Source organism: Siphateles boraxobius, unplaced genomic scaffold, assembly GCF_051911475.1.
Source record: "Siphateles boraxobius isolate OS27281-9 unplaced genomic scaffold, OSU_SipBor_1 25, whole genome shotgun sequence".
Lineage (NCBI taxonomy): Eukaryota > Metazoa > Chordata > Actinopteri > Cypriniformes > Leuciscidae > Siphateles > Siphateles boraxobius.
This window is the reverse complement of record NW_027508866.1, coordinates 37,813,192-37,825,460: the sequence shown is the minus strand read 5'-3', so window position 1 is coordinate 37,825,460 and position 12,269 is coordinate 37,813,192. Positions and strand designations below refer to the sequence as shown.

The following is a 12,269-nucleotide window of genomic DNA, read 5'->3' as shown; positions in this document are numbered from 1 at the left end:
GGAGCCGCAACAATGGAGAATATGAGGAAAATAATCAACATTCAAGCAGGAAAACCTGTTCTAGTAGAGACCAAAAAATAGGCTTTGAAAGGGCAGAATTGGTCCTAGAGCTGTTGCAATACTGGAATATCCAATTTCGATACGATTCCTTGAAAAATATCGATATTTGATACAATTTTCTGTAGATACCTACTACAGACATGAAAGTAATCAAGTTTAATAAACACAGAAAATTAAATACAGAATAATGCTTACAATTAAAGTTACAAAAGTAATTCAGTCAAGAGCAGCGAGTGTCTTCTGTTCCTCGATTAACATGACAGACGGCAGCTGGTTTATTAGGCCGCTGTCCCTTTAAGAGCGAATGCACAGATCCAATACACTGATACACAACATGAGTTTAACTTCCAAAACTGACTTTATTTATTCTGAATACTCAACAAGACGGTCATTTTGACATCATTTTGTATGCTGGATGTACATTATACTTTATAATTATATATTATACGTGTACAGCTTTCATTCTTCAGGTCAATCATATATTCATAGGGGGAAAAACAGAAAGTGATTTCTTTGTCTTAATATCCTTTCTATGGTTAAAGCAACACTAAGGAAAATTTTTTACCTTAAAATAATGTTTCCAAAATCTTCTCAGTGGTTCATCTAGTCGTAACAGGGTGAAAGGCACTTCTGGATTGGCTTTGTGGTCCTACATCTGCTATAACCACACTATGCAAGATTCCCGGATCGGGTCGTGTTTCTGTAGATTTAATGAGACATAAGAAAACTACACATTTGACTTGCTTTACGTCAAGCGTTACAATAGTCATAATTTAGTTTTTCTTCGTTTCTGATGTCGCAGTACATCATACTTTCATGAAATCATGCAACATACTCGACCTCGTCTGTGGACATCGTTCACTCTAAAGCCGGCGCTGAATAAACAATGTACGCGCGACGCTAGGCTAAGTTATTTACGACAGCAGTAATGGACAATTCCACTTCCAACCAGTAGGGGGACCGCTGAGGAGAAGCTCCTTAGTGTTGCTTTAAAGTCACCAGTCGTTGCATGGGCTGCACTTTATTTGTACTACCTTTTTGTTTTATTAGCTTATTTTCCTTTATCTATTTATATTTTTTAGAATTTGAAAGATAATAAAGATATCGTTTGATAAGTGAGATCTCCAAAAAAGGAATGGAATGGATACATATCAAAATATCAACACTAATATGTCCTCTTTAATCAAGCCTCGAGTACAGTGTGTTTGCTGTGTTTTGTCCAGGAGGGATGCAGATATAATGTGTTGCACGTCGCAGCGAAGGAAAACCAGGCTGGAATCGCTCGCCTGGTCTTGGAGACGCTGGAGGACCCGGAGTTCATGAGACTCATGTATCCTCACGATCAGGAGCTCACGCTGTGGCAGCGCATCCGGTACATCGTCGACCTCTACCTCAACACACCTGACAAAGCTGTGAGTAGCACACACACGCGCACACACTAACACACACGCACACATGCACACACACACACACACACACACACGCACAAGCACACATGCACACACACACACACACACACACACGTACACACACACACGCACACACACACACACACACACACGCACACATGCACACACGCACACACACATACACACATACACACACACACACACACACACATGCACACAGTTTTACTTTAGTTCCTCTACTGTCCACAAGTGGAAATTTGTCTTTGGCTTCACTATACACCACACACAAGAACAGCAACACAACATAACAATATACATTTTGTTACAAAAAATTACTAAAAATATAAAACAATAACAATCCCGTATGTACATATACAATCTATGCATGCATATCGACCCCTACTCATATTCATATCTTCTCAACATTTCACTTTTAATAAATAGATCTCATTCAGTTGTGTTTGTGTCTTACCCACAATTTAGTTTGTAGTTTTGAGTTCCCACCGGTCCTGGAAATCCTTGAAAGTTTGTGAATCTGGAAAAAGAAATGTGCTTGAATTTATTTTGTGCAAGAAGTTTTCTGGAAAAATCCCGTATTATTCCCTCCGGTCCGCTAGTGTGTTATTCCGCCAACACTTCATGGCCTATGCGCACTAGCTTGCTTGATTTACACTAGTTACGCGCATTTACGCTAGTTACCTTTCACTAGTTCACACTTACAAATAAGTCAGATAGAATAAAAGCATATTTGTCGTGCTGTCCGAGGATATTCGGCCCGAACCCAGAGTATTCCCGTATTCCTGGCTGTGAAAGAATGAGTCGAGAGTGAGTGATGTGAAACTGTCGAGGAATGTTAAAGGGTTAGTTCACCCAAAAATGAAAATGATGTCATTAATGACTCACCCTCATGTCGATCCAAGCCCGTAAGACCTCCGTTCATCTTCAGAACTCAGTTTAAGATATTTTAGATTCAGTCCGAGAGCTTTTTGTCCCTCCATTGAAAATGTATGTACGGTATACTGTCCTTGTCCAGAAAGGCAATAAAGACATCATCAAAGTAGTCCATGTGACATCAGTGGGTTAGTTAGAATGTTTTGAAGCATCGAAAATACATTTTGTTCCAAAAATAACCAAAACTACGACTTTATTCAGCATTGTATTGTCTTCCGGTTCTGTTGTGGATCCGCCTTCATGAGTCCGCTGACGTAAGACGAGCTGACGTGTGTCTGGTGCGCCCGAGCTTCGTTTACAGTCTGAGGGAGACGCACGCTGTAATCAAAACAATCTTCACAAACATGTCTAAGGATTTCCACACAGGGGAAGACTTGCATTTTTTTTTAACCAGACATATTTATTTGAACCCGAATACACGGACGCACCAGACACACGTCAGCAGCGTCTTACGTCAGCAGCATCACTGGCCTCGTAAATGCGGATCCACAACAGAACAGGAAGAGAATATAATGCTGAATAAAGTCGTCGTTTTTGTTATTTTTGGAACAAAATGTATTTTCGATGCTTCAAAAAATTCTAACTAACCCACTGATGTCACGTGGACTACTTTGATGATGTCTTTATTGCCTTTCTGGACAAGGACAGTATACCGTTACTTTCAATGGAGGGACAGAAAGCTCTCGGACTGAATCTAAAATATCTTAAACTGTGTTCTGAAGATGAACGGAGGTCTTACGGGCTTGGAGCGACATGAGGGTGAGTCATTAATGACATCATTTTCATTTTTGTGTGAACTAACCCTTTAAGTGAGTGCAGAGAGAATATATATACTCTTCTTGTCATGCTGATTACGGTAGACATGAGTGTTTGATGACAGGTAGATTGGATTGATTATTTGACCGTGCTCGTCCCGAACTTTGTTTATAAAACATCATTTTGTGTTGTGCGTTGCCATGACGTTCACGCACGCACAAAACTACTACGATGAACCTCAGCGTTTAAGTCCCCCCCACATTAAGTCCTTGAGTTTGAGGGTATTGGACCTGGAAAGTCCTTGAGTTTGAAGTGATCGAGGTGTGGGAACCCTGTCGTGATAATAACTGTCTGAGATGTTGTGATGTTCCTCAGAGCAACGAGACGCCGCTACACTTCGCCTGTAAGTTCGGGTGTGCGGAGGTGGTGGACGTTCTGTGTTCACATCCGTGCGTGGACAAACACTGCAGGAACAAGTACGACCAGCAGCCGTCCAGCGTAAGAAACTACAAACATGACTTAAAATTAAATTACATTTATTATTATTATTATGATTAGAAATAATAATAATTATTATTATTAATATATATATATATATACCATAACATTATTATTATTATTACTGACAAGCATTACTATATTTATTATTATCTTTAAAAATAAATTATTATTAAAATTATTATTACAACAGTTTCTGTTTGCACATACATTTTAATAATGTAATGTAACGTTAGCCATGCCGTCGAGAGTGTGTTATTTTCAGCTGTCAGGTCTTCTGTGTTCGGCTTCCTACGGACACTTTAGTTCATCAACAATGGCTACAATATTATTACAAACAAGCATAATAATAAATTACTTGTAGTAGTAGTATTTTAACTTAAATTAATTATTAAAATTATTGTAATCACAATATCTGTGGGCATACAAATTATAATAGCACTACTTTTTATAAAGATATTTTTTTTAAAATAATATCTCTTTTTATTTTGCTATTATTATTATTATTAAAACAAACCAGAATTTTTATTTTTATAAATTATTGTTATTAAAATGATTATTATTACGGTTCACCAGAACGTCCTCACGTAATGAAGTCAATTCTGTCATACCGGGGGATAAAAATATATTCAAATAGAGTAATTTGTAATCATAACTTCAGTTAATTAATAGTAATCATCGTTATAATCATCTTGGATAAGTTTCATACATTTACGTTCGCCTTTAAAGTTGTTCATTTATGTTGGTGATTTTGCTGCATTCGCTCACAAAAATATTTTTTTTATATATTTACGGTAGAAAATTTACTAAATATCTTCATGGAACACGATCTTTACTTAATATCCTAATGATGTTTGGCATAAAAGAAAAATAATTTTGTCCCACACAGTGTGTTGTTGGCTCTCGCCACGAGACTGGTTCTGTGATCCAGGCTCACATGTTGTCTTTGAACTTCTGCTGTTGTGTACTTCCGTAAACAGAAACCTTTATTTTGGATGCGATTAACTGTGATTACTCGTTGCCCAGCACAAGTCCCTATATAAATAAACACATAAAACATGTGTAATAATCACTGGTGTTCATTCTGCAGATGATCTGTGAGCGGAAGAACAAAAGTAAGGAAGTGAAGCAGAAGATCCAGGAATATTTGGAAGGTCGGTTCCGTCGTCCTGCTCTAGTTCTGTCAGTGCGTGATCAGGTGTTTCACCGCTGTGTGTGTGTGTGTGTGTGTGTGTCACAGACAGGTTTTATGTGCCTCTGCTGCGGGCGGCTGATAACACACTGCCTCCGGAGATCAGCGTTCCCTGGTGTCCCGGCTCACCGGAGTCATGTGACCGCTTCTACAGGCCCGACCGGATGATGGACGGCCACAAAAACCCAACAAAGATCATCAAGGCTTTTGTCGGGCCTCTGAACTCATCAAAGGTAGTTCATACAGTTCCTGTCAGAAGTTTGCAAACATGTTTATGTTTTTAATGGTGCTTTACATCTTTGAATCTCATTTGGAATTGTATAAATATGTGCCAACAGAAATTATAATAATAATTTTAATGATTATTACAATAATTGTAAAAAGTATTACAAACAAGCATCATTGTAAATTATTATTATTAAAATTTATACTTGAATTATTATTATTAAAATGATTGTAATTACAATTTCTGTGCACACAAATTATAATAATGATTTTAATAATACATTTTTTATTTTACTATTATTATTACTATGTAAACCCTAACCATAACATTATTATTAATATAATTACTAACAAGCATTACTAAGTTTATTGTTATCTTTCTGTTTGCAAATACATTTTATTAATAGTAATTAATAATAAAAACACATTATTATTATTATTACAATCAAGCAATTATTATTATTAGTAGTAATATATTTTTTACTTAAATTATTATTGTTAAAATTATTGTAATTACAATTTCTGTGGGCACACAAATTATAAAACCACTACTTTTAATTGAAATAATAACATTACTGTTTATTTTGCTATTATTATTATTATTATCACAAACAACTATTATAATGATATTTAAAAATACGATTATTGTTATAAACATTATTATTACAGTTTCTGTTAGCGCATTCATTTTTAATAATTAACAATTTTAAATTAATAACATTTTATTTAATTTAATTTAGAAAACATTTATTTATTATTTATCCGTTTTATCATTTATTATTTAATTAATAATTTTAGTAGTAGTAATAACATTATTGTTATTATTACAAACAAGCATTATTAATTATTTTTATATTTAGAAATATTATTTAAAAGAAAATATTATAATAACACATTCTCTTGGCCCACAAATTCTAAAAATAATTGTTGTAGTAATTTATTAATAATTAAATAATTAATTAAATATTTTTATATCATGCTTTTTAGGACAACAAAGTTGCTTTGAATGAATAAGAGAGACAAGAAACACCAGAACATAACGAAAAATGTCAAACAAACACATAATCCAGTCGAGCAAAGCATCAAAACAAACACATATTTGCAAATCCAATTAAAATTGAGATGTGTTGTTGCAGGCGGAGGAGTTTCACCGGCTGTGGAAAACGCCTCCTCGGGATCGGGCCGGATACTTCCATCATATCCTGAAGTCGGATTCGCAGCGGGGAGCGGAGCGAGTGGGCAGGTCAGCTGATCGCGAGCCGCTAACGCTTAACGCTCAACTACGCTCAGGGCTCCAGACTGCAGAAACTGATATAGGCTGCGCAGGCGTGACCACGACGTTCCCACAGCGTTCCCACCGGTCCTGGAAATCCTTGAAAGTTTGTGAATCTGGGAAAAGAAATGTTCTGGAAAGTGCTTGAATTTATTTTGTGCAAGAAGTTTTCTGGAAAAAATTACCGTATTATTCCCTCCGGTCCGCTAATGTGTTATTCCGCCAGCACTTCATGGCCTATGCGCACTAGCTGGCTTGATTTACGCTAGTTACGCGCAATTACGCGTTACGTTCAGTGTTTCCCGCGTGAGGTACTTGTGTTGTACGTTGCCATGACGTTTATGCACGCAAAAAACTACTACGATGGAACCTCAGCGTTTGTTGTTAGACACAATAAGTGTGTGATTTGAGGGTATTGGACCTGGAAAGTCCTTGAAATTGAAGTGAACCGAGGTGTGGGAACCCTGTGCCCAGCATTAAATGGCAAACGAAAATAAAGCGGAACAAAACTGCGCTACTCATTATGTGCTTCACGGACCGTTTATTAGTTCGGACCAATAATAGAATCTCGAAGACGATCACGCGACACCGTTACTACACATCGCTGGAGATCCAGTGAAGAAATCCATTAAATTCACCACAGAATTAATAACATCACTGCGAGATCCAGTGAGAAACATTCAGATCCAGAGTTCTCTCTCATAAACCATATCAGATCAAACAGCGCCGACGTGGGCACCAGGAGAAACATTTAGTCATGAATAAACAAGTCCACAGATCAGCAACATTCACCATGGATTTACTTTAGTAACACTCACTGTAACCATAGTAGTCTAATAGTCTTAGTCCCGTTCACACCTACTTTGTTTGGTCCGGACTTTCAGGCTTTTAAGTTTGGTCCGAATCAAAATTGCAGGTGTGAAACCTCCCCCGGACCACGGTCCGCACCAAACATATGAAATTTGGCCCGACGAAAAGAGGTAGTCTCGGTCCGGATCAAACTGAACAAAGGTTTGGTTCGTTTCTAGTGTGAAAGCATTTCTGTATGATTCGGACTTTCAGACCTTTTACAGGAAGTTACGGTGGTTCCCGCATAGCCGAAAAAACAGAAGATGGCAGGAAAAATGAGCCGTACGCACATGGGGAGAGGAGGAGACGAGGTTTTTAATTGAAGTATGGTCTGATGACATAATTAGAAGTCAACTGGAAAACATGCACAAAAAAAAAGAGCTCGCATGATTGCTTGCAGTCTTCTCCTCCTTTCCTGCCGGCGATGATAAAATGTTCAAACGACGAGGACGTTCATTTGGCGAATTTGAACTAGCCTTGTGTATAGTTGGTGCTGCAGGTAATTATGCCATAAAAATAACAATACAGTTGCAACGATATGCGTCTGTTCATTCATAATGTCAAAGTTACCCGCCGCATTGACAACACGCTGACGTCAGACGCACGTCCATTTACAAACCAATCAATGTCGAGATGCAGCCCACATAGATGATGACGACAGGACGCAAGTATGTCACGTAAAGTTCTTTAGTGCGCTCGCATAATTGCAGTGTGAAACCAAACCAAAACTTTCTGAAAGTATATAATGTATCAAAATGTGAACTTCGGTTCGGACCTTGGTGCGGACTTTCAGGTGTGAAAACGCCCTAAAGCTCACACGTACTACACATCTTTTTCTAGCACTACAAAACTATAATATCATATTTAAATGTTATTTTAATTTGATGACCAAAACTATTTTTTGTTCATCCGTCAAAGATTGTCCCCATTTATAATGTAGGAAAAATCACACTTATTTAAAAATAAAAAAAGATTAATCACCATTGTAACCAGTAGGTGACAGCAGAGGCTTATTAGCTATATTCACTCCCTAATATCTATATTTTTCACTCGTTTTGCTCTTGAATTAAAGGGGTGGTTGATTGCGATTTCACTTTTTCATGTTAAATAGTGTGTAATGTTGCATGAACAGTATCTGCAAAGTTTCTGCGCTGAAAGTTCAACATAAGCAGAAATATCGTCTTTTAAATATCAGGAAGTTTAATGCCTACAGAAACGACTCGAATGGGACTACGACGAGATACTCCCGGGTTTTATACGTAACTAACCCATAATCAACCCTCCCTCCGGAATATGCAGAAAAGGGGGCGTGGCCATATTTCTGCTGCTTTGTGGAAGAGTTAGAGTTATAGTGGAGAGTCATGCCGTCGAGAGTGTGTTATTTTAACCCAGCTGTCAGCTCTTCTGTGTTCGGCCTCCTACGGACGCTGTAGTTCGTCAACAATGGCTACAAGTTATGTTTGATTATGTTCCAGAAAATGATGTAATTTAGCTTTCTGTGCTGCGCATTTTACGGAAGACAGCTTCCAGAATCTCCACGAATTCAATGTCGGATTCAACAACAAACTGTTACTAAAACATGAAGCAGTTCCAGCTTTAAAACCAGAGGCAGCAGTTGTTGGCCCACAACCTGTAAGTAAGACTTAATCATTTTAAATGTATTTGCATGTATAATTTCAGACGTAAAGTTTTATCAAGGACGTAAACAAATGCCAGCGCTGGCTTTAGTAGCCACTTAGTTATGCTATTTCGTGTGTCTATGACAAACGCGTACAAACATTTTGGATCTGAATTTGTAATTATTTACTAATTTTGTAAATGTATTTTCCAATGTATACTTTATGACGTAATTTTTCGATTTGATCAAGAACGTAAACCAATGCCAACGCTGTTTGTTTACAGTAGCCTGTTAGTTCGATGCTATTTTGTGTGTATTAGACAAACGTGTATAAAGTTCAAAAAATTATGTTATCGCAACAGCAAACTTCGTTTAATCAGGAGAAAACCGTATCTCAAAAGCTAACAAGCAGCGGTAGCATTTTCAAGAATAGAATAATAATAATACACAAATGTACCATTCAGAAACGTTTTGTAAGAGCCGTGTTTGGGGAGGTTCTGCTTGACTCTCTTCATTGCCGCTTTCTGGGTCCGATTCTGACACCATTATTTACATGTGACAGGAGCACATGCAGCTTTCGCCTGTAAAGGTATGGAGCGTGTAGTTTACGGACAACGTGCACTACGCAGTTTAGCCAATTGCAACACACCGGCGTACAAGAAGAGTGTTTGGCACAACTAACCAATCTGAGCCCATTTCCTGTTTCTGAGGGAGTGGTTTCATAGAATCAGGAAGTCAACCGGTCGTTCAAATGACAGCGGAGAAAGAGCTTACAACAAAGGCGAAATTTATGAAAAATAAGGCTTTTAAAAAAAACCCCACAAAGACATGTTATATTGCACCCCATAAACACAATCATGCAAAGAAAAAAGCTGTAAACCACACTTTAATAATAAGACATTATGAATGATAATAATTCAAGTTAATTTTATCTAGCCCTCAAATTAAGCTCAATGCTTTATTGTTAGTCTGGAGCCCTGTGATGTTAAAGGTGCAGTGTGTAATATTCAGGAGGATCTGTTGACAGAAATGCAATATCATATTGATAACTATGTTTTCAGTGGTGAAATACCTTACATAATGTATCATTAAGTTTTTATTAGCTTAGAATGAGGCGTTTCTCGCTACACACACCGCGGGTCCGCTTACATCCACATGTTTCTACGGTGGCCCTGAACGGACAAACGTGTTTCGTCACTATGATGTTCCTCGTGCAGAGAAGCTTCAGCTAAAGTCAGCGGATAAAACACTGACACAGTGATGAACAAGTCACAATAATATTCACAATAACATCGTTTTACTGAATAATAAAGTAAACACAATTTCTTAATTTATGTTTGTAAAGAAACATCATTGTTTAACTGGCTACTCTCTGCTGTCTCAGAGGACGACATCACTTCCTGTCGGCCTGTTCTGTTGGGTGCGATTCACAACATCACCACTAGATGCCGCTAAAACTTACACACTGCACCTTTAAAATATAACTGCACATTGTAATAGTCAAAATGGGGGGAAATGTGAATAACTGTGTTGCAGGTTTGATTTAAGGTGTATTTTCTTACATTTTCATCCTGTGCTCCTAAAACTGTTGAGTTTGGACAGTTATTCTTCAGCATTACTCATGTACTGTGTCCGTCCACAGAGAGCTGGCTCATGAGATGGGATACCCGTGGGCCGAGGACTGGGATTTCCTCCAGTGCTTCATTGACCTGTCCAGCAGGGAAGGGTTACAGATGCTGGACGAGCACCTGAGGATCACAGAGGACCGTCTGATCCGTGCAAACGCTCCCGGTCCATCACACTCGTCTCCTAATTCAGCAGAAGAAGAGGATCCTGAAGGATCCCAGCGGTTCCCGGTCTGTGACCTCATGCAGGAGTTTGAGAAGGTTTTGCTCTCCGCGGATCACATGATCGGACGTGATGAAGCAGATGATGGATCCAGTGTCAGCTCTGAGGAATATTTCACAGCTGATGAAGATGATGATGACAGAGCGTCTTCATCAGCATCGGATTCGGGATCATCGTTTAAATCCACTCGCAGCTCAGCGGATCGGGACGTCGGCTCTGAGGATCGACACCGATTGGACGTTTATATCCTAGGGTGAGGAATAACACACAGCTGGAGGAAAGTGCTTTATTAAAACATACAGTCAAACCACACATCATTTTTGATATGTTTTCACTAGTGTGTACAGGACACTATAGTACATTTATGTAAGTGAGGAGAGCAAAATAAAGTAAACTGTGACATATTATACCCAAATATTCTTCATACAGCGACTACCAGTAAAACGATACTCGGTTACTAACGTAACCTCGGTTCTCTCTAGAGAGGGAACTCGTATTGCGTAAGTTTAGCTTACGCTACGGGAAAGATTCATCTTCTCGAGATACTGAAGCCAAAAAATTATCCTTAATTTTGTATAACTTGTCAACGCAGTGCAGCAGCTAGCAGACCTAGAGCAGGCCATCTCGCGTGCTCATTGGCTGCCCTGCGGGCAACTGCTGCAGCCTACCAGTGCGCCCGCCGTGACGTCACGCCCAATGAAGGGCGCCCGCGCCTTTATAGCGTCACAGCCCACCAGATAGGCGTGGCTTAGCGTATAAAATAGGGGCTGTAGGCTGAATTCTCTGGTTTTTCGACGACTGAAGCGAAGTCGCTCGTGGCGTGAGCACGGCCGGTTACGCAATACTCGTTCCTTCTCTAGAGAGAACCGAGGTTACGTTAGTAACCGAGTATCGTTCTCTTACGAGAGGTTCTCTCGTATTGCGTAAGTTTAGCTTACGCTACGGGAACACTTTGTCAACGCCGTGCGCGCCAAGCATCCACATGAGACCCCGAGCTTAAGGGGAACCCCATAAGTGGAAAAAATAAGGTGGCCAGCCACGCGGGCCATCACTTGTACATAAGCACACATAGGGAATACAGAGCAGCGCGCCGGTCTGTATAGTCATATGTCACATACCCTACTTAGTGCAGCTCAACCAGGAGAGCTGAGTCATGAACGTGATCTGAGCAGGAGATCTGGGCAGAATACACCTCTTTTCAGACTGACAACAGTTTAGCCTGCAAGGCAGGAACTTCTAGGTTATAAAACCTGACAAAGGTAGACGGGGAGCTCCAGCCCGCCGCTACACATATGTCATGGATAGAAATTCCACTGGACCATGCCCACGACGAGGCCACACCTCTCGTGGAATGAGCCCTGATGCCCAGAGGGCATTGCAGGCCTTTTGACGCGTAAGCTGCCGCTATAGCGTCCACTATCCATCTGGACAGGCTCTGTTTCGAGGAGGCAAGCCCCTTGGCGCGCCCACCAAACGAAACGAAAAGCTGTTCCGAACGCCTGAAGGAGGCGGAGCGCGTAATGTAAACCCTCAGCGCTCTGACAGGGCAGAGGAGATTCACATCACCTTCGCTGTCAGATGCTGGCAGAG

At 39.5% G+C, this 12,269-nt stretch overlaps 1 protein-coding gene across 2 annotated transcripts in view; it reads left to right on the top strand.

Moving 5' to 3' along the window:
- LOC143750645 (ankyrin repeat and LEM domain-containing protein 2) overlaps positions 1 to 12,269 on the top strand; it is a 39,461-nt gene that overhangs the window by 19,088 nt on the left and 8,104 nt on the right. For both annotated transcript variants that reach the window (XM_077243834.1, XM_077243833.1), the window contains exons 5-10: positions 1,284 to 1,472; positions 3,552 to 3,674; positions 4,765 to 4,828; positions 4,915 to 5,099; positions 6,228 to 6,334; positions 10,474 to 10,932. In XM_077243834.1, the coding sequence (XP_077099949.1) occupies positions 1,284 to 1,472; positions 3,552 to 3,674; positions 4,765 to 4,828; positions 4,915 to 5,099; positions 6,228 to 6,334; positions 10,474 to 10,932 (1,127 nt within the window). The remainder of the gene's footprint in view (positions 1 to 1,283; positions 1,473 to 3,551; positions 3,675 to 4,764; positions 4,829 to 4,914; positions 5,100 to 6,227; positions 6,335 to 10,473; positions 10,933 to 12,269) is intronic.